The sequence below is a fragment of the Sturnira hondurensis genome, unplaced genomic scaffold, assembly GCF_014824575.4.
Source record: "Sturnira hondurensis isolate 20B ecotype Veracruz unplaced genomic scaffold, ASM1482457v3 Scaffold0023456, whole genome shotgun sequence".
Taxonomy (NCBI): domain Eukaryota; kingdom Metazoa; phylum Chordata; class Mammalia; order Chiroptera; family Phyllostomidae; genus Sturnira; species Sturnira hondurensis.
This window is the reverse complement of record NW_028096087.1, coordinates 864,747-888,891: the sequence shown is the minus strand read 5'-3', so window position 1 is coordinate 888,891 and position 24,145 is coordinate 864,747. Positions and strand designations below refer to the sequence as shown.

At 41.9% G+C, this 24,145-nt stretch overlaps 1 protein-coding gene across 3 annotated transcripts in view; it reads left to right on the top strand.

Annotated features, from left to right (window-relative positions):
• Nucleotides 1–24,145, top strand: part of CCNY (cyclin Y) — a 302,795-nt gene that overhangs the window by 219,366 nt on the left and 59,284 nt on the right. For all 3 annotated transcript variants that reach the window (XM_037037808.1, XM_037037807.1, XM_037037809.1), the window contains one exon: nucleotides 14,945–14,979. In XM_037037808.1, the coding sequence (XP_036893703.1) occupies nucleotides 14,945–14,979 (35 nt within the window). The remainder of the gene's footprint in view (nucleotides 1–14,944; nucleotides 14,980–24,145) is intronic.

Genomic DNA, 24,145 nt, shown 5'->3' with positions numbered 1-24,145 from the left:
AGAAGCAGAAACACTACCAGGAAAGGGGGCATGCATGAGGTACAGAGGGAAACAGATACAGGCTTCCAGCAGTCCCTTTCAAGTAGAGTCACACAGGGTGTACCATGCTGTCTTCAGCAATGACTGCAACATGTTGCTAGCCAGGGAGGCTCCATAGAGGCCCAGTACCCAGGATTTTTATTGAGGACTGGTTAGGTAGGCAGCCACTACCTGGTACATAGCAAAATACCAGATTCCTGGGAGGAAAGCAGGTATTCGCACAAACCATGTTGTTTGTACAGTTCAGGCATAGTGAGCCACTTTTAATCAGTTAGAGAATGGTGGGGACCCTCCCCAAATCTGTATTCCCAGACACCAACTTTGAAGCAAAACTGATATGTTAACTCTTTTTTTGCATAGAAGGAGGTGCACCCCACCCCATCTTATCCTTTCAGTAAGGTTCTAACAGTGATGAACCAGGATCTTAAGATTCCCAGGGGGGAGAAGTAGTTGAGCTAGTGATGAATATTCACCCGGTTCTATTACAGAATGGTCAGGGGGAGGGGCAAGATACTGGTATGGAATGGACCACCCCCTCCCCTGGGGTCCCTCTGTACTAGGTTTGCCTTGCTTGCTGCACTTAGGAATTATGGCTCTCAATGCCAGAGTTTGGTGAAAGGAAAGGAACTATTTATTCAACAGTTATACAGGTTTAGGACTTCTGGCCAAGAAGGAGGTGTAGGTAGATACACTTTGCCTCCTCGCACAACCAAAAGAAGGACAACAATAAATTTAAAGAACAAAGAACAACCAGAACTGACAGAAAAATTGAACTGTATGGAAGTTTGACAACCAAGGAGTTAAAGAAGAAACATTCATCTAGACCAGTAGGAGGGGTGGAGATGGGCACCTAGGGTGGAGAGTACCCATGGAAAGGCAGTGGCTGGAGGACCCAGGCAGGCAAGGACCCAGCAGCTGGTAGAGTGGGTGGTCCCCAACAACTGGGGAGCAAGACAGACCATACAACCCAGGGTTCCAGCATGGGAAAATAAAGCTTCAAAGCCTCTGACTGAAAAATCCTGTGGGGGTTGAGGCAGTAGGAGAAACTTCCTACCTTATGAAAGTTCACTGGAGAGACTCACAAGGTCCTAGAACATACACAAGCCCACACACCCAAGAATAAGCACCAAAAGGGCCCAGTTTGCTTGTGGGTAGCAGGGGAAGTGACTGAAAGTCTGCCGAGAGTTGAGCAAGCCTCATTGTTCCCTTTCAGACCTCTCTCCCACATAAAGCAACACAGTGCAGCTATGTGGGTTGCCCTGTCCTGGTGAATACCTAAGGGTATGCCCTTTACTACGTAACAGCTGTGCCAAGACAAACAAATATGGCCCAAATGAAAGAACAGATCAGAATACAACTAAGTGATGAAAAGACAGCCAACCTTTCAGATGCACAGTTCAAAACACTGGTAATCAGAATGCTCACAGAAATGGTTGAGTATGGCTGCAAAATAGAGGAAAAAGTGAAGGCTTTGAAAAGTGAAATAAAATAAAATGTACAAGGAACCAAGAGTGAAGGGAATGAAGCTGGACTGAAATCAATGATTTACAGCAGAAGAAAGAAATAAACATTCAATGAGAACAGAATGAAGAAACAAGAATTCAAAAAAATGAGGAGAGGCTTAGGAACCTCCAGGACAACTTTAAACATTCCAACATCCAAATCATAGGGGTGCCAGAAGGAGAAGAGGAAGAGCAAGAAATTGAAAACATAATGAAGGAGAACTTTCTCAATCTGGCAATGTAAGTTCTGGACCCCATTACAAATCAGTCTTTGCAGGGGGCCCTGGCTGCATCCCCTTACAGTTTAGGTCATTATGGCCACGGTCACCTAGAATGAACAAGGATGTTATGAAATAGACTTTAAGCAAATCCAGGAAGCTCAGAGAGTCCCGAAGAAGTTGGACCCAAGGAAGCACACACTGAGGCGCATCATAAATACATTACCCAAGAGGAAAGATAAGGAGAGAATCTTAAAAGCAGCAAGAGAAAAGGAGACATTCACCTACAAAGGAATTCCCATAAGACTGACAGCTGATTTATCAAAAGGAACCTTTCAGGCAAGAAGGGAGTAGAAAAGAAGTATTTGAAATCATGAATGGCAAGGACCTACATCCAAGATTACTCTGTCCAGCAAAGCTATCATTTGGAATGGAAGGGCAGGTAAAGTGCTTCCCAGATAAGGTCAAGTTCAAGGAGTTCATCATCACCAAGCCATTATTATATGAAATGTTAAAAGGACTTATTTAAGAAAAAGAAGATAAAAAATATGAACAGTAAAATGACAACAAACTCGCAACTATCAACAACCAAATGTGAAAAAAGCAAAAATCAAAACGAAGTAAGCAAACAACTAGAACAGAAACAGATTCACAGAAATAGAGATCACATGGAGGGTTATCATTGGGGAGGGGGAGGAGGGAGAGTGGGGTAAAAGTTACAGGGAATAAGAAGCATAAGTGGTAGGTACAAAATAGACATGGGGAAGTTAGGAATAGTATGGGAAATGGAGAAGCCAAAGAACTTAATGTATGTGATCCATGGACATGAAATAAGGTTGGGGAATGACCTTAGTGGGAGGGGGTGTACAGGCAGAGGGGAATAAAGGGGAGAAAAAAGTGGGACAACTATAATGGCATAATTAATAAAATATATTATAATTAAAAACAAAAGAAACTATTTCATTACAAAAAAAAGTTATACAGGTTTAAGTAATGATGGAATGTCACCAATAAATACTCAAAGTCCCTTGAGACACCCACAAACACAGTCCTTCCTTTCCTCCTTTGCCCAGTCAAGCCTGTCAGGGGTACCATTTTTCAGGAAAAAAAAGAAGTTGTGACTTAGGGACTTCCAGTCCCTCCCAGTAATTCATGATAGACTGGCAGGCTTCTCTCGGTTCCCTGCACCATCAGCTGTGTCACTGGGATCTCCAGTTCTTAATTGAAACCCATGTGGCACCTTTTCTTGATCCACCAGCAAGAGAGCTTTCACACCTTTCCTTCCTTGCAAGGTCTCACGTTGTCCCCATCCCTAGTCCTTCCTTGTCTCCCCCTGCATTCTTCTGAACTGCTGAGAGAGCTCTGCCTGTCTGCTACATCTTGTTCTCCTGCTTCTTAAGCTGTGTATAAAAGGAGCCCCAAAACCCTGTGGTTAGCCCCCATGGCTGCTGCACCTGTGCTTAAACCCTGGCACGAATCTTCCTCTGCAACCAAATTTCTGACTCTTTCCACAATCCAGCACTCCTGTATTTTTCCAGCCTTTCTTGGCTGCCTGTAGGTACTCCGGGCAGGCGTGGCCCTGGGGCATGGAGCAAATCATGCCCAAGGTCTCATGCAAGTGCTGTAACCAAGGGGCACTGCCTCCTAGTTACTTCATGGGTGGAAGTCATTCCCATCTCCCTGTCTCAAAGCATGACCACAGCTACTTAACATACCTATGAAACTAGCCAGCTGTTATAGATATATACAATAACCATTTTTGCATATCAAGTATGAAGCTGGCCAACTGTTCATATGCAAAATATGAATGTCTCAATGTCCCTGTTCCATGTGTCCCATCCCCAAGTTTAGACTTGTGGGGGTGAGGATACCCTGTATTTTCAAATTTCCTTGACACCCCAAGTTCTGGACCTCATTACAAATCAGTCTTTGCAGGGGGCCCTGGCTGCATCCCCTTACAGTTTAGGTCATTATGGCCACGGTCACCTAGAATGAACAAGGATGTTAGGAAACTTTACTCTTTCCTGGAGTGTCTATAACTTCAAAAATTAATCTAGCCTTTTATATGTTTTTTCATGAATTTTGGCTTTCTTTTTAACAGACATAATGATTCAACTGTAAAGACTAGAAACTGGCAAGAAAAGGCCAATAAAAGCATTAAAAAATTCAGAAGTTTCGGAGAAATGAGATATACCAAGTAATATACAGTATAGTTCCCTTTCTACCAAAGCTTTTCTGAAAATCCGTCTGAAATTTATTCTAAAATGGCTCATTCAGTGTTTTTGTGCCAGTTTCATAGTATGAATCAAATCAGGAAGGTTAAATGTGTAAATGAAGCACCATTTTAAAATTCATTCTTGGAATATAAGAATGTCTCTTTCCAAAGCAAGTTTAAGATTTTATGTGACTAAAACAGGCATTGTTACTGGACAGGGGTCTGGCCCAAACTGTGTGGGTCTGCCTAGGGTCAGCAGTAGTGTGTGGGTTCTTGACTTCATGTAGGAAAGATTTCACAGCACCAGTCCAGATGATTATGAGGATACATTTATTTTAGCTGGGGACAATGAAACAAGGAAGGGCTTAGCATAGAAGAAGCAACAGGGGAGCCTAGACTGGGCTGCCTTGACTCATTGGGAAGTCAAAAGAAAAGGGAGCTTTGGGGACAGATTCAGGGGATTAGCCTAGGCTAAGAAGCCAGCTGCCCATTGCCTCACAGTTTAGGGTACTTGTGCCTGTGAAGGAAGAAGTGGGGGGAAAAGGGAATGGTACTGTGTCTCGTGTCTTGAGGCTTTCATCTCTCTCTTTAGGCGGGAATCTTAGGGGAGGTCTCAGGGGTGGGTTTTCAGCAGAATATTCATCAGCTTTCCAGTTATGCCCTTTCAGTCATTGTAGTTGGTTCCTGAGTCACCCACCTGGTTTTGCTGCTTTGGGGGGCAGGGAGCTGAAATGCAAGCGAAACCTAGGTGTTATCTCCGGGGAGGAAATGTTACCTGTTAGGTAGCTACAGTGGCCAAGACTGGATCTGGAGCCAGAAAAGTCCAATTAGGGGATTTTATTCAAGCTGGTACACTGCCAATCAGGTGAGCTGGGTCTGAAAGGGTGGCATCCACAAGGGAAAGGGTAGAAGGGCTTTTAGGGTGTGTAGCAGACCCTCGGGGGAGGGTGAATCACCCTGCTGATCTGCACCAGGTGTTCTGGGTATCTGGTCCTGGAGGGCAGATTCTGTGGAAAGGGGAGGGGGCACTGAGGATTCAACCAGTTTCCAGCAGAATGCCAGCGGCTATGCCTCAGTTGCTTCTGAAATGGGGAATCTCATGGTCAGGTATTTAGCAGGTGACATACACCTTGTTTGTTCTAGCATAGGCAGTGGCTTAGCCCCGGTAAATTCTAACATTACCCTGAGGGCCATGTCTTTGTTTTCTCAGTTTGCTTCCTGCCAGGCACTTTGGGCCTTTGCTCTGGCTACCGTCTGTACCTGGTTGTAAATTGCTTGACCTTTGTGTTTAGCTATGTCTCATTTTCCCTATTCCACTTGCCAGGGAGTTTTCCTAACTTCTTATTAGTGTGTCTCAACATGTCAGAATTCCCTAGGATTTAAAACTTCAACTGCTTTGGTTTACATATTTCAATTTCCTAAATCTACTGCAAAAAGAAAAAGAACATAGATAATTAAGTGTCTAATATTTACCTGTCATTATTCTCCATTTATTTCCCAATGCTGTTGTAACAGAATGCCAGCCTTTATGCAGTTCTGAAGAATGCATGGGCCCAATTGTCCATTGCCAAGATTCACAGTGCCAGAGTTTGGTAAAAAGGAAAGCAATGGTTTGTTTAAAAGTTATAGATTTAGAATAATAGCAGAATTCTGCCATTAAGTCCCATTCCCTTTAAAACACCCATGAACACACACACACTCCTGCCTTTCTTTTATCACATTAGGCTAGTTTTTAGAATATGCCAAAGGTACCATCTCTTAGGAGAAAGAAAAACAGAAATTTGAAGCTAAGCATTCCCTTGGTCTTAGTTTAGCATTTTAGGCATCTCCCATTAATCCATGCTGGGCTGGACAGGGCCCTCAGTTCCCCAGCACTGTTAGCCATGTTCTTGTGTTTTTAATCCAAAACAGCATGGCATCTGATGGAGGGCCGTCGGGGCGGGGGCGGGGGTGGTTCTTCTGCACCCTTTCAACCTGAATAGCCAAGAGAGCAAATGGCTGCCATGCCTAGTTTAAATCCTGGCCCAGAGTTTCCTTCATAACCCCACTTCCAAGTTTCACAATCAGCAATGTCTGCCAGTCCTCTGATACCTTTTGCCTTTCTCCACCTGCCATTGTTAGACCAGAAGGGCGTGGCCCTACGATGCAGAGTGAATCACCTCCAAGCTCTTTCACACAGATGTTACCCCTCCAGCACCTGATTAAACTCACTTCACCTCCCTTGCTAAACAGCTTTTTAACGTAACTATGAAACTGGCCAACTTGCCATAGTTATCTAAACTAACTCTACCACTTTGTTCAGCTTCTCCTGTCCTCTAAGCCATGTTAGGGTTTTTGTTTATTTATTTTCTATATTCCCAGGGACTTCTCAACCTTCACCCCATTCTGAACAGTTCCACACCCATCGCACTCTAAGTTATACATGTTTACTAGAATGAATACTATTGCCTATTTTCCTGTTGCTTAAATCCTTTGTCTATACTAAGAGTGAGAGTTCATCTGTTATTTCAGTTACTAGTCTTTTAACAAAATTAATACATACACCACTTGAGCAAAGAGGGTGATAGGGTAAAGGTCCACATTAACTTTTCTGCTTGAAGTTTCACTTCCTAATCTTTGCATAGCTACTTACTAATAAAAACACTACCTGGAACACCAGGTTTTAATGTTAAGGTAGTGGCCTACATAATAATGTAGGAAGAAAACCTCAAATATTTCCAACAGAAAAAGTTCTCCTAGTTTAAAAGATTCCTCTCTTACTCTCTTAATTCTCTAGGGTCCAGAGTGGAAAGTCAGAGTTGTTACATCCTGCTTGGCTGAGTATATAAGAATTTCCCTTGGATTGTTTAGTATAAAAATTGGGGGTTTGATCTTCTATCAGTCCAGCCTCGCTCTGCTACTGCTTTAGGTTCCCCCCAACTTCAGTTTCCTGGCTCTGAGCCCTGAAGTGTTTCACTAGCCCCAGCGGCTGCTTCTTTGAAGGAAGGAGGTAGAGTAGAAGAGAATTTCAGGACAGCCCTGTACAGAAAGTATAAAACCTTGAAGTTCGTGGGAAAATAGTATCTGTCACTTGCCGCATAGGCCTCCTCTGTTGAACCTGCATATATAGACTTGTCTAATATGCAAATTGTATACTTTAAGAGATTTATTTCATTTTAAAGATTGCCTTATACATTGCAGCTTATGAAGATAACCTTCTGCAATGATAGGTTTTTTAATGTATGGGTGTTACAGAGTGGACCCGTGGAGGCGGGGAACGATATGGTATTACCGAATGAACGCCCCCCGCTTCTCCTGGGGTCCCCCATTTTAGGTTCACCTTGCCTGTTGTCAGGGAATTACGGCTCTCAATGTCAGAGATTGAATAAATAATTCCTTTCCTTTTCACCAAAGGATATACAGACTTAGAGTAGTGACTTAATGTCTTCATTAAGATCCCAAAGAGCCTTAAACACCCACAAATTCACACAGTCCTTCCTTCCCTCCTTTGCCCAGTCTCAGGAAAAGAAATAGAAGTCCATGACTCCGGTAGCCCCTGGTTCTCCCCAGTAATCTGTGCTCTGCTGACAGGCCACCCTCAGTTCCCAGCACCACTAGCTGTGTCACCGAGATCTCCAGTTCTTAATCCAAACCCACATGGCACCTTCTCATGACCCACCAGCAAGGGTCCTTTCACCCTTTCCCACAGCATCTATCCTGCATTCTTCCAAACTACTAAGAGAGAGCTCTGCATCACTACTACCCCTTGCTTTCTGGCTTCCTAAGCTGGGTGGCAAAGGGAGCCACAAAGCTGCATGGTCCCCTCCTAGTGTGGCTGCCACTGCTGGGTTTAAATCCCAGTGCCAATCTTCTTCTTTATCCTCATTTCCAACTCCTTCCACAATTGGCTACACCTGCCAGCATTCCCATATTTTTCTGGCTTTACTGGGCTGCCATAGTTAGTCCCGGCAGGCACAGATGGCCCCATGGCATGGAGCGAATCATCTCCATGCTCTCACAAAGGCGTGTGACCAGGGGGAGTTGCTTCCCAGTTATATCCAGGGTGGAAGTCACTCCCATCTCCCTGGCTCAAAGCATGGCCACAGCTATTTAACATATTTGCAAAACCAAAAGTTATAGATATGTTAAATGACCATGCCTGAGGTTATTTGCAAAACTGTTGCTATGCAGAACAACTCTCAGTGGCCCTGCTCCATGTGTCCCACCCCCAGTTCAGACTTGTTGGGGTGAGTGAGAGATTTTCTTAGGCTCTGCTGAGAAAGAAATGCCAATCAGCCATAAGATAGGCAATAAAGAGCTTTATTGGGGTTTGTGCACCCGGGTGAGATTCCACGGCCTGCAGGATGAAGCCAAGAAAGTCATGCATGAGCAGGGAATGTAGTGGGGTTTTATTTTGGTTGGCTCTCTTCATGGGAGCTGGGGATTGGTGCCCTCTGAACAAAGAAGCAATACAGCATTGGTGGTCTCTTCCTCGGACTCAGGTTACTATGAGGATGTCCGTGTTGGCAAAGTCCAGCGGAAGCTTCCTCCTATCCCCGCCCACCCTAACAGTGAGGACATCCTATAATTTTTTCTGATATTTCCTTGACACCCTGAGGTCTGGTCCCCATTACAAATTCTTATTGCAGGGGTCCCCCGGCTGCACCCTGTTTCATGGGAACAGGCAGTTGGTTTGTGGACTCAGGAGACACTGCAGAAGGAAGTCTGTAATAGGGACACATATGGAAAAGACCTCTCAGATACTGTGTAGATTGGATTTTCTCAAAGGACCTCTTAGGGGCAGCATTACAAAATATAACAGGAAGATGGTACCAGATTTCAGATAAGACTCAGCAGGTTCAGTTGCCCTGTGGAAAATAGTGTGCAGGTGTTCCTTTGTATAAAAACAGGTATTCTATAATAGATTCAGATACCTTGTCCTTACATGTTTTGTATTAGTCTTAGTGAACTCCTGTTTTCTACTATTCTCATTGGAACCAATGGGATTCATGGAAATGATCTGATTCTTCCCTGATATTTATCCTTGTAGGAGATGTACAATAGCATACACTTTTACAATATTCCTATTCATTTGTATATCATGATTTTATTTTGTTTTAAAACTTTCTTGTTAAAATTTTGAGTCAAAACATTGATGATTCTACATTTCAATCCTTTCTTATTTTTGAATAATTTGTAATCTTTTTAGTAGTAACCATATAAGAAGCTGTAATATTTCTTCAGACATGGATGAGTATCTTTTATCTATTGGAGGTGGGTGACAAGGTGACCTTGGAGACCATTCCAGTAATTGGGAGACAGAAAGCCTCTGCACATACCTATTGTTGGATATCCTCAGAAGGGCTAAGTGTCACCTGTGGGATTTCAGGTCTGCTGCCTGTGTAGAAAGAGTTCTCAGGTCTGTTCAGCCCATGGGAAATCACCATAAAAAGATGCCATCATGCTTCCATGTGGTGAGCAAACCTGACTAGATGCACAGTAATTTAGTATTAAAATAATTTAAGGAAGATATGCATGTGCACAGATACAATGTGAACAGGTACATATGCACACAGAGTGTATAGTGCCAGGAAGTTAAAACCCAGTGCTTCTCAACAGCTCTTTTTGTTGTTGTTGTTGTTATGGTTTACCTGTGTATACTTATTTCAAGTTAGGTCAAAAGTAATCATGCAACCTCTACACTGTCTCACCAGACATAGTCCACAGCTGTTGTCTGTGCTCTCTAGAGAGCTTTTGGTGTGCTGGTCTGGCCTCAGGTGTGGCCAGGTGCCCTATACTCTCTCTGTGGTTGGTGTATGCCCGTGGCCTGTGGATGGATCCAGCTGATGGCCTTTGGGCACTTTCTCCCAAGAATACCCTCAGGCTGGGTTTTACTTTTGTACTCCAGGGTATCTTTGAGGTAGGAAGAGGGACAGAATCATTTCAGATAGGATAGGACTTCTAAGGAAATTGAACAGAATGTAAACTACGAAAACAATTTCCATGCCCTGGCTGATGTGGCTCAGTGGACCAAGTGCCAGCCTGTGAACCAAAGGGTCGCTGTTTCTGTTCCCAGTCAGGGCACGTGCCTGGGTTGTGGGCCACATCCCCAGTAGGGGGCGTATGAGAGGCAACCACAAATTGATGTTTTACTCCCTCTCTTTCTCTCTCCCTTCCCCTCTCTCCAAAAAATAAAATAAAAATAAAATCTTAAAAAAATTCCTATTCCTCAGATCAGACAGAATGCTTGAAACTAGTGACTCTGCATTTGGGAGGTGGACTGTGGGAGTGGGGGAAGGGCAGGACTACTGAAAGGATAAGCTGGATTTGTACCTAGCATTTTAAGATACCCCAAGGTGGCATTATTGGTCACCTACTTGAAGGAAACCTATTCCTTCTATTTTCTAAAGTTACCTACTCATTAATGGGTTAATTGATTAGTATATATCCTCTAAAGTAGGTCTTCAGGAAAGAAAATGCAAAGTTCAATGACATCAGATTATGAAAAAGCTCCTTAGGGTTCCTTATCAACCTGGTACATTTTTTTTCATTTTAATTTTTATTTATTTATTGTTTAAATATGTTTTATTGATTATGCCATTACAGTTGTCCCATTCCCCTCATTCACTCCCCTCCACCCTGCACACCCCTCCCCCACCATTCCCTCCATTCGTTCATGTCCATGTGTCACAAGTTCTTTAGATTCTGTATTTCCCATAGTATTCTTGCCCTCCCCCCATCTATTTTCTACCTACTCTCTATGCTACTTATTCTTTGCACCTTCTCCCCCTTCTCCTCCTCCCATTCCCCTGTTGCTAACACTCCATGTGATCTCCATTTCTATGGTTCTGCTCTCGATCTAGCTGTCCTCTTAGTTTGCTTTTGTTTTAGGTGTGGTTGTTAATAACTGTGAGTTTGCTGTCCTTTCACTGTTAATATTTTTCATCTTCTTTTTCTTAAATAAGTTCCTTTAACATTTCATATAATAAGGGCTTAGTGATGATGAATTCCTTGAATTTGACCTTATCTGAGAAGCACTTTCTCTGCCCTTTCATTCTATTTTTTTAATATATTTTATTGATTATACCATTACAGTTGTTCTATTCCCCCCCTTCATTCCCCTCCACCCTGCACAGTCCCTCCCCCACCATTCTCCCCCCCTTAGTTTATAACCACGTGTCTCAAGTTCTTTAGATTCTCTATTTCCCCTACTATTCTTGCCCTCCCCCTTATCTATTTTCTACCTACCATCTATGCTATTTTCTGTGCCTTCTCCCCCCTTCTCCCCCTCCCACCTCCCTGTTTCTAACCCTCCATGTGTTCTTCATTTCTGTGGTTCCACTCCTGATCTAGCTGTCCTCTTGGTTTGCTTTTGTTTTAGGTGTGGTTGTTAATAACTGTGAGTTTGCTGTCCTTTCACTGTTCATATTTTTCATCTTCTTTTTCTTATATAAGTCCCTTTAGCATTTCATATAATAAGGGCTTGGTGATGATGAACTCCTTGAACTTGACCTTATCTGAGAAGCACTTTATCTGTCCTTCCATTCTAAATGAAAGTTTTGCTGGATAAAGCAATCTTGGCTGTAGGTCTTTGGATTTCATGACTTGGAATACTTCTTTCCAGCCCCTTCTTGCCTGTAAGGTCTCTTTTGAGAAATCCGCTGACAGTCTGATGGGTACTCCTTTGTAGGTGACTGTCCCCTTATCTCTTGCTGCTTCTAGGATTCTCTCCTTCATTTTAATTTTGGCTAATGTAATTATGATGTGCCTTGGTGTGTTCCTCCTTGGGTCCACCTTCTTTGGGACTCTCTGAGCTTCCTGGATTTCCTGGAAGTCTATTTCCTTTGCCAGACGGGGGAAGTTCTCCTTTATTATTTGTTCAAATACATTTTCCACTCGTGGCTGTTTCTTTCCCCCTTCTGGTACCCCTATAATCCGGATGTTGGAATGTTTAAAGATGTCCTGGAGGTTCCTAAGCCTCTCCTCATTTTTTTGAATTCTCATTTCTTCATTCCTTTCTGGTTGGATGTTTCATTCTTCCTTCTGGTCCATTCCATTGATTTGAGTCCCAGTTTCCTTTCTATCACTGTTGGTTTCCTGTGCATCTCCCTTCATTTCAGTTAGTTTAGCCTTCATATGTTCCTCTTATTTGTGACTGTGTTCCTCTAATTTGTGACTATAACCTACCAGTTCTGTGAGCATCCTGATAAATAGTGTCTTGAATTGTGCTTCTGAGAGGCTGGCAATTTCTCGGTCGCTTAGAGTCATTGGCTCTGGGACTTTGAGTTCTTCTTTCACTATCTTTTGGGCTGTTCGTGCCTGTTCCATAGCAGGATCAGAGCCCTAAAGTGTTCACTAGAACAGGTCAACTCAGTCGCTGGGTTGTGACGTTGTATGTGGGGGCGAGGTCAAAGAGGGACAATGGCTTCCCCATCTGCCGCTTGCCGCTGCGGCCCTGGCGCCACAGCCACCACCGTAACCAGGCCCACACGTTTCGTTCCACTGCACCCAAGTGTGCCACCGCTGTCAACCCTCCACCACTGGGTTCGCCCCCTGGGGCCTGCGTGGTCCATCTCACTGTGCGCGAATGTGCAACTGTGGTCAGTCTGCCCCACACCCCGACTGGTTCTGGGCTGCCTGCGCGCCTAGGTCGGGGGATCTGTCCTGCCCGACCCAGCTCCGCTGCTGGCTCCACCTCTCTTACCGTCCCCGTTGAACGGTTCGTAGTTGTCGGACTTCCGTATAATTCCGTTTTCTGGTCTTTGGGTGTGTCCTAGTTCTCCAAACCTTTGTTGTGTTCAAACTTGGTTGTGGGAGAAGGCACAGTGTTTCCACCTATGCCTCCATCTTGGCGGAAGTCCTGCCCTTCCATTCTAAATGAAAGCTTTGCTGGATAGAGCAATCTTGGCTCTAGGTCTTTGGATTTCATGACTTGGAATACTTCTTTCCAGCTCCTTCTTGCCTGTAAGGTCTCTCTTGAGAAATCAGCTGACAGTCTGATGGGCACTCCTTTGTAGGTTCCCTTATCTCTTGCTGCTTCTAGAATTCTCTCCATCATTTTAATTTTGGCTATTGTAATTATGATGTGCCTTGGTGTGTTCCTTCTTGGGTCCAACTTCTTTGGGATTCTCTGAGCTTTCTGGATTTCCTTTGCCAAACTGGGGAAGTTCTCCTTTATTATTTGTTCAAGTAAGTTTTCCCCTCGTGGCTGTTCCTCTTCCCCTTCTGGTACCCCTATAATTTGGATGTTGGAACATTTAAAGATGTCCTGGAGGTTCCTAATCCTCTTGAATTCTTGTTTCTTCTTTCCTGTTTGGTTGTTTCCTTGTTTCTTCTGGTCCACTCCCTTGATCTGAGTCCCAGTTTCCTTTCCATCACTCTTGGTTTCCTGTGCATTTCCCTTCATTTCAATCATTTTAGCCTTCATATGTTCCTCTAATTTGTGGCTAAAATCAACCAATTCTGTGAGCATCCTGATCACCAGTGTTTTGAACTATGCATCTGAAAGGTTGGCTGTTTCTTGGTCACTTAGAATTATAGGCTCTGGGGCTCTGAGCCGTTCTTGAGTCATAATGTTTGGTCTGTTTGCACCTGTTATATATGAGGGGTGGAGCCTTAAGTGTTCACCAGGGCCGGGTGACCCAGTGTCTAGGTTGTGATGCTGTATGTGGAAGGGGTGGTTAGAGAGGGAGAAAAATGGCACTTTGCTCCACTCTGCTCTCTCTCAGATTTCTGTCCCCTCTGCAGCTTCCCACAAGCAAATTGGGCCACTCTGGTGCTGGTTCCCGGGTGTGTGGGCCTGTGTACTCTCCAGGACCCTGTGGGTCTCTCCAACAAACTCTCTGTGAGCCTGGGAACCTCTCCTGGCCCCTCCACCCCGAGAAAGTCTTTCCCAGTTGGTGCTTTCAGGCTCTAATTCCCATTGCTATGGCCCTAGCCTGCGCCATCTGCCTCACTGTTCGCTCCTTTGCTTGGTTTATCTGTGCGTGAATGTTTGACCGCAGTCAGCCAGCCACACTTCGCCCTCACTGGGTCCGCCCTTTGCCACCTCACGCCTGGGGTCCACCAACTGCTTCTGCCTCTGCTCCTGGTTCGGTTGTACCAAACGATCTTTCCAGCCCAGCCGACGCTAGTCAGCTGCTGACTCCGCCCCTATTACCGGTCTAGCTGAGTGGTTCATTGTTGTCAGACTTCCGTACAGTTCAATTTTCACTGTTTTGGCTGTGATTTTGTTTCTAAAACTTCACTGTCTTTAAATTTAGTTGTGGGAGGGGACACAGTGTTTCCACCTTCACCTCCATTGGCCGGAAGTCCTCAACCTGGTACATCTTGGGCTGAGAATCCATTTTGAGAAACACCAAGGTCTCCATCTCTGAGATAGGATGGTATCTTGTGTTGTGATTTTTTTCAGCTTCCTCGAGGGCAAGAGTGCTATTAGAGGCTCCATCAGGCCTCCTAGACAGAAGTCTGGCTTTATTTCCCATCACCCAGCACAGAGAGAGAGGAATTGGTTTCCATGCTGATAACGATTTTGGTATATTTTGTCCTCTGTCTTAATGTTGTGATTGGCATTGTTTTTTATCTTTCACCGTATAGTATGGACCTTTGTGGATCTGCTCTGTTTAGAAATCAATTGTCCTCTTATTTGTTAATTATTTTAAATTTAATTAATGGATGCATACAAGTTTTATGACATTTACTAATTAATATTTTGTTAATTTATTGGAAGAGTATTACCCTTTGGTTGATTATAGCTACTTTTACTTTGTTAGTATGCCATAGTTTAAATACATGGGTGTGTATTTTGCTTTGTTAATCAGGTTCATATCTGCATCGTGCAGGTCACATATTCTTATATTTGGTAACAGAGCAATTGGGTATGTTGGTTGGTGGAAGGATGGGATCATGACACACAGGTGTAGCCCTCGGTAACCTGTAAGGGGTTGGCATGCAGGCATGTAACATTTTTATTGCATCTTTTGTTTTCACAGTGAGAGAAAAACGGAAGAGTCTCTTCATTAACCATGTAAGTGAAGCTCTACCCTTGTGTTCTTCATAATGACTGTGCAGTGAAGAGAGCATAAATAACTGTCTGGAATGGGTGACAGTGGTTCATGTATGTCAGTGCTTTGGGGAATGTGAAGAATGTGATAGTGGCATTATGTTTTGTAATTGGATAATCATGGCTTGTATTTATCCACTGGTATTGTCCATGGGAAGGAAGATGTGTGTGAACAATAACAGAGCCAACACCACGCAGGTCCAGGCGAAAGCCACTTTTAAATTTCTGATCCTTTCCTTCTTCTATCCCACTCCAAATTACTCTTTTCCTTTAACTCTGTTTCACTGGAATAAACACATAATTGTTTTCTATGAGGCTACCTGCCTCCATACATTTTCTTTTCCCTAATTGTTGTTTATAGGTCCAGTAGAATCTGCATATTCTTTTGGTATTCAGAATAGGATAAAGTTGACAACACTTCTGGCCATTCTGATCAGTGTTTGCCTCCCCATCTTGTCTGGAGAAAAGCATCCTTCTTCCTTTTAAGCAGCATGTGCAGCTGGCTCTGTCTGTGCTCCTTCCCCTAACCCCCACCTCATGGTGCCCCAACTTGCACCCCTGCAAATGTAGAGTCCAGGCAAGTTACCTCTAAATACATGACTCTTTCTTTAGAAAAACTAGCTCCGTGAGTTATAGAATGATGAAGTAGGTAAATTACCAAAATTAATATGTTATTAATTCTTGTATTGAAAACAAGAATGAGTATTTGACCTTACAAGGGTTTTTCTCAGGGTTTCTAGACTATCTGCATTTAAGTATTTATAGATCTTGAAGTACTTGGCACTGAAGCTGTGTTAGAAAGACTTAAAGCTGTAACGTTATCTTCCCTATCCTTTGAAATGTCAAAATTCCATTGTATAGAAATTCATAAGGTGGGCTCCTGCAAACAAATTATAGGACCATATAAATTTATTGATGTTATTGCCTCTTGGAATATAGATAAATTCCATTTAATTTTTCAAGTTCTATATCAAAAATGATGAAAGCCTTTCTGGTATTTTGAGTATGTATGTAATTTTCTTCATAATTAGTGAAGACAGGGATTCCCAGGGTGAAGTGTACTCTGCCCAACTTGTGTGGGAGGTGAGCCTGGGAGGGCTTGTGCTCCTCCTCAGTAATGCAGTCCAAGTAGATTTTTGCCTTTTAGGTTGAAAAGGGTGGGAGCAGATTTCTTGCAAAATGGTGTCTTTTCTGTTTATATACTTCACCTGGTAAGCCAGAGAAGTCAAGCAATATAATGAGCTTGATCCAGGAACTGAAGTTTAAAAAATTCTAAACCTTGCTTTTGCCTCTTTGGGAGATTTACTTTTAGTAGAATCTGAACTGAGCAACCACTATGTAGGCACCAGTACAACATGCTTAGAAGATGTGAAAGAACCCTCAGCAGGATTTTAATCTCAGTAAGATTTTAAAAATCCAGTAAGATTAATTAATTGGGATTTCACATCTCACTAAGGAATCTTATATACTCTGGTTCCCATAGCACTCCTTTTGCTTGACACAAAGGATGTTGATACAGGGAAGATGTTTTATGTTCTCTCTCTTAATGTTTTTCTTTTTTTAGAATACCTAAAAGTGATAATGCTGTACACTTTAAAATGTTGATAGAGAGAAGTCTATGTGGGATAATAGTTCCTTTGAGTGTCTATTACATCTGTAGAAGACTCTCTTTTTACACTTTCCTGTATACTTCTGTCTTGCTGTGAGGCACAAATAAAGTGTAACGTAATGGAAAGTGTAATGGTCTACATGAATATAGGACAACTGACACATGAAATTGCTTTCCTAGTGCCTTCGTGGAAGGTCATTTGGGAAACTACACTGCCCTTGTTAAGACACCCAAGCGAAGGTCACTGAACTGATTTGATGACATCCTAGAACATACATGGCCTGTTCTCAGTGGGAGTTGCCATGTTTGAAGCCCTACTCTTTTTTTTTTAGATTTTATTTATTTATCTTTAGAGAGGAAGGGAAGGAGAGAAGGAGAGAAATATCAATGTATGGTTGCCTCTCGTGAGTCCCTTGCTGGGAACTGGCCTGCAACCCAGGCATGTGCCCTGACTGGGAATCGAACTGCAGTCGTCTGGTTTGCAGGCCCGCGCTCAATCCACTGAGCTACACCAGCCAGGGCTGAAGCCGTACTCTTGAGTGTGGTATGAAGATCTCATCTCTGAATCAGCCAGCACGCATTCGTGAACATACTGCCTGCTTTTCACATTTCTGAGGAATGTCGGGGGACAGTGGAAAGCAATGTGTCTGATTGGACCTCCTCTGTGACTTCCGCATTCTGTTCTTTGTTGAGGATGGAGGAGCCCAGCTGTTCCTCATAGGAGCTGCATAACCACTCAAGGCCTTCCAGGATGTCTCACCCTCCTCACTATGTCATTTCAGTTTTTGCTTTATTGCTCTCATATTCCCTCAGTTTTCAACTTCATCACCTCGTTCAGGGACTTCTGGAGCTGAGAGAGGAAAAAGGAACACAGCCTCAGAAGGAACAAGGACTTTTTCAGACAAGTCCTGTAGGGAGAATCGGATTTTCTTTCCCTTACCCTTCAAGCAGAGGCTTCCACTGCAGCATCTGTGTTATAGTTTGTTCTTTTAGTTTATATAAATAGTTTTTATAGTTTTTACTGTGAAAAACTTTAAACTTATGGAACATTATAATAATACAGAAACTTCTCATACACTCTTTACCAAATTCACAAGTTGTAAATTTCCTGTATTATTTTTTTCTGAATTGTTTGAGAGTAGGTTGTCTTCATCCTGCCCTTTACTTCTAATACTGTCCATTGTGTATATTCTAAGACAAAGATATTCTTTGTGTAAACACAATATTGTTATCCAAGTGAAGGGTTTAACATTGATACTGTTCTCTTTTTAAAATATTTTATTTATTTATCTTTAGAGGGGAAGGGAAGGAGAGAAGAAGAGAAACATCAATGTATGGTTGCTTCTCATGCATCCCCTGCTGGGAACTTGCCCCTGTGGGAACTGGCCTGCAACCCAGGCATGTGCCCTCACTGGGAATCGAACCACGATCGTGATACTGTTCTCTTAAATAACTGTTCATATTTCAGTTGTGTTAACTGGCCCCATAATGTCCTGTGTAGCATGTTATTCTCTGGTGCTTGTTTTAATTTAGAATCACATGTGGCATTTAGTTGGTGTGCCCCTCAGTCTCCTCTGTCTTTCATCATATTGACACTGTTGCAGAATGTAGAGCCAGGTGTTTTCTTAAGAGAACATTTTTCACTTCAAATTTGTCTGAAGGATTCAAGTCAGCACTTTAAGCCAGAACACTTCCAGGAGTAATTCCTTACCCTTCTCCATGTATTAAACCTGGAGACATCCAATATTCACCTGATCTCATTGGTGATGTTGATTTTGATCAACATCGAAATCATGTTGATTGGTGATTTGATCACCTAGCAAGGTGCTGTCTATAATTCTCCACTGTGTATTGACTGGTTTTCACCTTACAACTAATGAGCAGTCAGTAAGCAAACACTTTACGACCACACAAATATCCTGCACCTTATTCCTACCCTCAGGTTTTACATCTGTTGATAATTCTTGCCTGAACCAATCTGTATTTTCATTGCAAATGGTAATTTTTCAGCCCCCTTCTTCTAACCCCTGCACATCTGGAAGTCTCATTCCATTCTGAGAGCCTTTTCTTCCCATCTATCCATCATCCTTCCATCCTTTCATCTTTATGTGGACTTATAGGTTTCTGTTTTTCAGTGATACTTATTGGGTTGGCAAAAGGTTGGCCAAAATGTTTGTTTGGTTTTTTCCATATGATCACTCTAGTAGTGCTTACTTGTCTTTCACTTCATTTGAAACAGTTTTGTTAGATTAGATTGTGACAGCTGTTAAATCAGTGTGCATTTAAAGAAAATTATCAAAATTGATGAACTTTTGTGTACCCATTTTAATATTGAAGATGGAAGAAAATAGGCAACATTTTCAGCATATTATGCTTTATTATTTCAAGAAAGGTAAAAACACAACTAATATGCAAAAAAATTGCTGCAGTGTATGGAAAAGGTGCTATGATAAGACGTGTCAAAAGTGGTTTGCGAAATTTTTTGCTTGAGATTTCTTGCTGGACAATGCTCATGGTCAGCTAGACCATTTAAAGTTGTTAGTGATCAAATCAAGACATTAATTGAGAACTATCAATATTCTCCCACATGGGGGAGATAACTGATGTACTCAAAATAGCCAAGTCAATGAAATTATTGGTGAAGATGAAAAATGTGTGTTTTATGGAATAAAACCATATGAACTTTTTGGCAAACCCAACATATATAGTTCAGTGCTGTCCTTAATTATTTTGATGTTCATTTTGTCGTGGACTTGGCTAGTAGCAGTGTTTGCAAACTGGCTCTTTGTTCTTGTGGCATGCCCCATCTTTTTGGGGGGCGGGGGGTGGGCTGTCTTGCTTTTTGGCACAATAAGATATTTCAGTCTCAGCTGTTTCTGTCTGGGTCCGCCCTGGATCAGCCATTTCTTCAGGGAGCTCTGATTCCTTTTAGTGGCAAACAGTGTTAGAAACTCAGACCTGTGCTCTGTGAATACTCATTACTATGGGGATGTCATTGCTTCTAGGCCCATTCATATCTAGGAAGTAGACATTTTAGAAATCATGAATTCTTACTGACACCCTAATTTTCCATTCCAGTCCACCCCATTGGATATTTTTCTTGCCTTTGGTCTTTGACTATTTTTTTAACTCTATAAGTGTTTACTTAAAAAATCCTATTGAGTTATAATTTATATGCCATAAAAATGGTTTTTAGTATATTCACAGTTGTGCAACTAGTCACCATAGTCAATTTTAGAACATATTCGTCATCCCAAGAAGAACCCTGTGCCCATCAGCCGTCACTTCCTACCCTGCTCCCTCAGCTCCTGGCAACCACTACTCTACTTTCTGTCTCTGGATTTGTCTATTCCAAATATTTCATATACATGGGATCACACAATATATGGCCTTTTGTGATTGGCTTCTTTGACTGAATGAATGTTTTTTGCTTTCATCTGCATTGTAGTATATATTACAACTTCATTCCTTTTTATGCCCAGGTAATATTCCATTGTACAGGTATGCACATTTTGTTTATTTGTTCATAAGTTGATGGACACTTGGGTTGTTTCTACCTTTTGGCTATTGTAAATCATGCTTCTGTGGACATTCTTGTACATGTTTTTTGTGTGGACATGTTTTCGTTTTTCTTGGGCATATACCAAAGAGTAGAGTTGCTGGGTCCTATGGGTACTCCACATTTAACATTTTTTAAAAGATTTTATTTATTTATTTTTAGAGAGAAGGGAAAGAGGAAGAAAGGGAGAGAAACATCAATGTGTGTTTGTTTCTCATGCGCCCCACATTGGCCCGCAACCCAGGCATATGCCCTGACTGGGATTCGAACCAGTAACCCTTTGGTCTGCGGGCCACACTCAGTTCATTGAGCTAAACCAGCTAGGGCTATATTTAACGTTTTGAGTAATTGCCAAACTTTTCTGAAGTAGCTGGTCCTTGGCTTTTGATATTTTGTTTGCAGTTGTATTTCATTTTTTTAACTGACCAGCAGCAGTCGGCAGCAATAAGATACTTGTTTCTTCAAAGCACAACTCTTATTTTTAACTTTGTGTTTTTAATTTTTTAAACTTTTTCCAAGAGAAGAAATGACCTTCTAGAACCAGTAAATTTTTGACTAGTATAACTGCATTCATAGGAAATTTTGAAGGGATGTTGCTGAATAGCAGGGTATAGCAATAATACTTTAGTAGGAGTCAGGTGACCTGAATTATGATTCTTCTGATAACTTCTCTGCTTTTATGCCAACTTATTGTGTCACTTGCTGAAGTGCTTTAATTATATCCATTGTAAAGAGGACACTAACATTTGTCTTCTATCTCACATGATATTTATTGCATAGCAATGGAGATGGGATATGTCTAGGCTCTTAAACATACACTGTGCAAATACTTGACAAATGTTAAGTATAGATTTGAATTTCTATAACTGTTTACTAATTATGTAGAAGAAATTATGTAGGAAAGAAACTTGAGTATCACATTCTGGGGCAAGTCTAATCCATTTTTGAGTCTTCCTGTAAATTAAAAATTTTAAGACTGAGACTTGGGTATAAACAACTGCCTTACCTACTCCCATCATTCTGGATAAGTTCATTTCCCATCCCACCCTACCTCCAAAACTATAGCATGGAATATATATACACACACACTGTTGTATTCAAAAAATGAAGTAATAGTTATTTTGGAAATGAGTGTCTTTATTTTATACAGCTGGAGAAAGAACTCTGGCAGCAGCAACTACTTCTTAGTGCAGGAGAAGCCTTTGTAGAAGCCTGGGGTGTGGGTTGGTGTAGGGGTTGGGGGCTTGTTGGCCACCCTGTCCCACCTGGGGTACTCTTTAGGGGAACTTTTCTTTCTAGATGATGTCAGCCCTAAAGGATTGTATTTCTGGCTTTTGTCTCACAGCCCAAATGAGAATGAGAAAAAGTACCATAGTTCTCATTGTAGAGTCATTGCACAGAACCATAATGAAGCCAAGGTTTGATCTGGGATTGGAGTAAATTGTGAATATAAGTTTTTTTTTCTAGTTCAGAAAGTTTTTTTTTTAATTTTTTAAAATTCTTATTCAAGTACAGTTTTTTGTTTTATAAGTATTTTATGGTGACAGCATGCATGGCATATAATAGAGCAAAATTTTATTTCAAAATTGGCACTTCCTAGTGTTTGTTCTGGAAACCCAATGTTCGTTTATTTTTTTTGCTTTCATGAAGTAATGATTTTGTCCACTTTTGTTCTTAATTCCATAGTTGTTTGCTTTTTCTCCCCTTTCTTCATTTTCTTCTGTAAGAATTGATTCTGATGAAAGCTGTTTTATCTTCCTTTTTCTTTCCATGGAATATTAGTTTGTTAGCACCTGGCAGTCAAGGACGAGGGGCTTTTTTTTGTTTGTTTGTTTGCTTTGTCCTTTTTCTCTTTGTGTCTCTGAGTTTCATGGTGGTATTGGAAGGGTACCGTTTTTATCTCTGGATCTTTGAGGCTCATAGTGGTATTGGAAGGGTGACAATGGAATTTTTGTAGCACCATCTGCATGTGTGTCCTCAGTTGTGAGTGCTCTGGTTTGCACAGGAATTTCACAGAATGTTCCTTGTGTCCACTCCTTATTGGTTGTGTGGCTTGGGTAAAGAAAGATACTTTAAATTTGCTTCCTTGTTTGGAAAATGAGGGGAATAACCCACCTGCCTCATGGTTTTGTGAGACTGTGGAAGTTATGTACAGGAAGTGGCAGGTGGTAGCAATGGGCACATATACTCTGTTTCCATATTTGAAGGAATCTGAAGGAATGCTAGTACAGATTTCAGTCTCCATACACACAGTTCTGCCTTCTCTGTCAGGGTCATAGTTGGCTGTCCTCAGATTTAGGGTTTAAAAAATTATGCAGCATTTATTTTTGGTATTTTTATTTATGTAATTTAAAAAAATATTTACAACTTTTCCTCTAGTAATATTATCTTATACTTTTAAATGCTTTATTATTATCTGATCCAAATAAACCCTAAGAAGTGGTAGGACAACTTTGCTCAACCATTGAAAGTGGGAAGTTTAAATGCAGGGACTGAGTGCTTGAAGTGACATTGTACTTGTTGAGCATGACTTTGCTCAGCACCCCATGTGTTATTCCACATAGTCCTTACAGCACCATGAGGAGGGGTAGCCCCTGCTTTCTGTATTTTAACAGACGAAAATATTGAATCTTCAGGAGGTAAAGCACAAGGTGACCTTATAATTTATTGTCCAAATCAGGAAACTGATGAGTGTGAAAGGGTGCTGTTATTGCTTACTTCAGGACAACAGGCAAACTAGGATTGCCCCAGCAAGCCAGAGCATGTGACCAATCTGCTAAGTAATTGGCCCAAGTTCACACAGCTAATCAGTGGCTGAGCTACATTGTGAATTCTAGGCTTTCTGACTCCAACCATGCTCTTGCCCATCTTGTACTTGAATATCTCGCTCACATTAGCTAATTCCTGGCATAGCCACAGGGACCAGTGAGTCAGAGAGCCAGCTACTGCCCCACTGGTCCTTGGAATAGAATTGCTCCTTGTTTGCTAATCAAAGATATTAACCAGTCTACCTCCAAGAGATTTGGAGTCTAGACCCTAGTGATAACAATGACAAGTGAGTTGACAATGACAACAGGGATTGATCAGTGCTGCGGAGGTGCACAAAAGAACCTAAGAGCACCTGGGAGGACACTCAGCTTAGATGGGTCTGGTGGCAAGAAGGAGTCTTGAGCAAGAGCTGTTGGCAAAGTTCTGAGGATGAATGGAGTCAGAGAAGAGAAAGGGCCTTGGAGGTATTATATGAAGAGATCTGGGAAAAAATGGCACAAGCGAAGAACTATACGTAAGAAGGCATGGACTTTGGTGTCATACAAATATGGCTTGGAGTTCTAGTGCCTTCCAGTTGACCTTGGGAAGATTACTTCATTTATTTGACCTCTTTTGACCTGTCTGCTAAATGAGAATTCTTCTAGCCTTCCTAGGTGTTTGTGAGTTGTAAATGAGTGTGCGTAAAGTATCCAGAACATTATTTTTTAGTGATATGTATTTAAGATTAAGAGTTTTGCATTCTATGAATCCTGTAGTCCTAACATTCAACAAATGACTGAATGCCCAAATCATATTTTGGAGTGATGAGACACCCTAAAACGAAAAGCTTTATAATTTAATGCTTAATATTTTTAAATTCTTAATATTTTAATTCTTTAATTCTAATTTTAATTTTTAATATTTTTAAGGGCTTTGGCACACCAGCTCTTAGTGTGGAGAGGCTCAGGCTTGCATCTGGGTGGTCCAAGGCCAGGACTGGCCCCTTGGTTTGGCTGGTTTAAGGATGGTAGTTTTTTAGATTGTGAAGGGATGATGCAGAGTGTGCTCACTTGAGTGTATCACTCAGCTCCTTTCTTCAACTCTTATCACATTTTAATCCTGAAGAAATTTGTGTCAGGGGGAAATAGTGGAAACCATAAAAGAAACAGTAATGAAATATTGTCCTTTTACTTCTTTGTTGGGATTACTCCCAA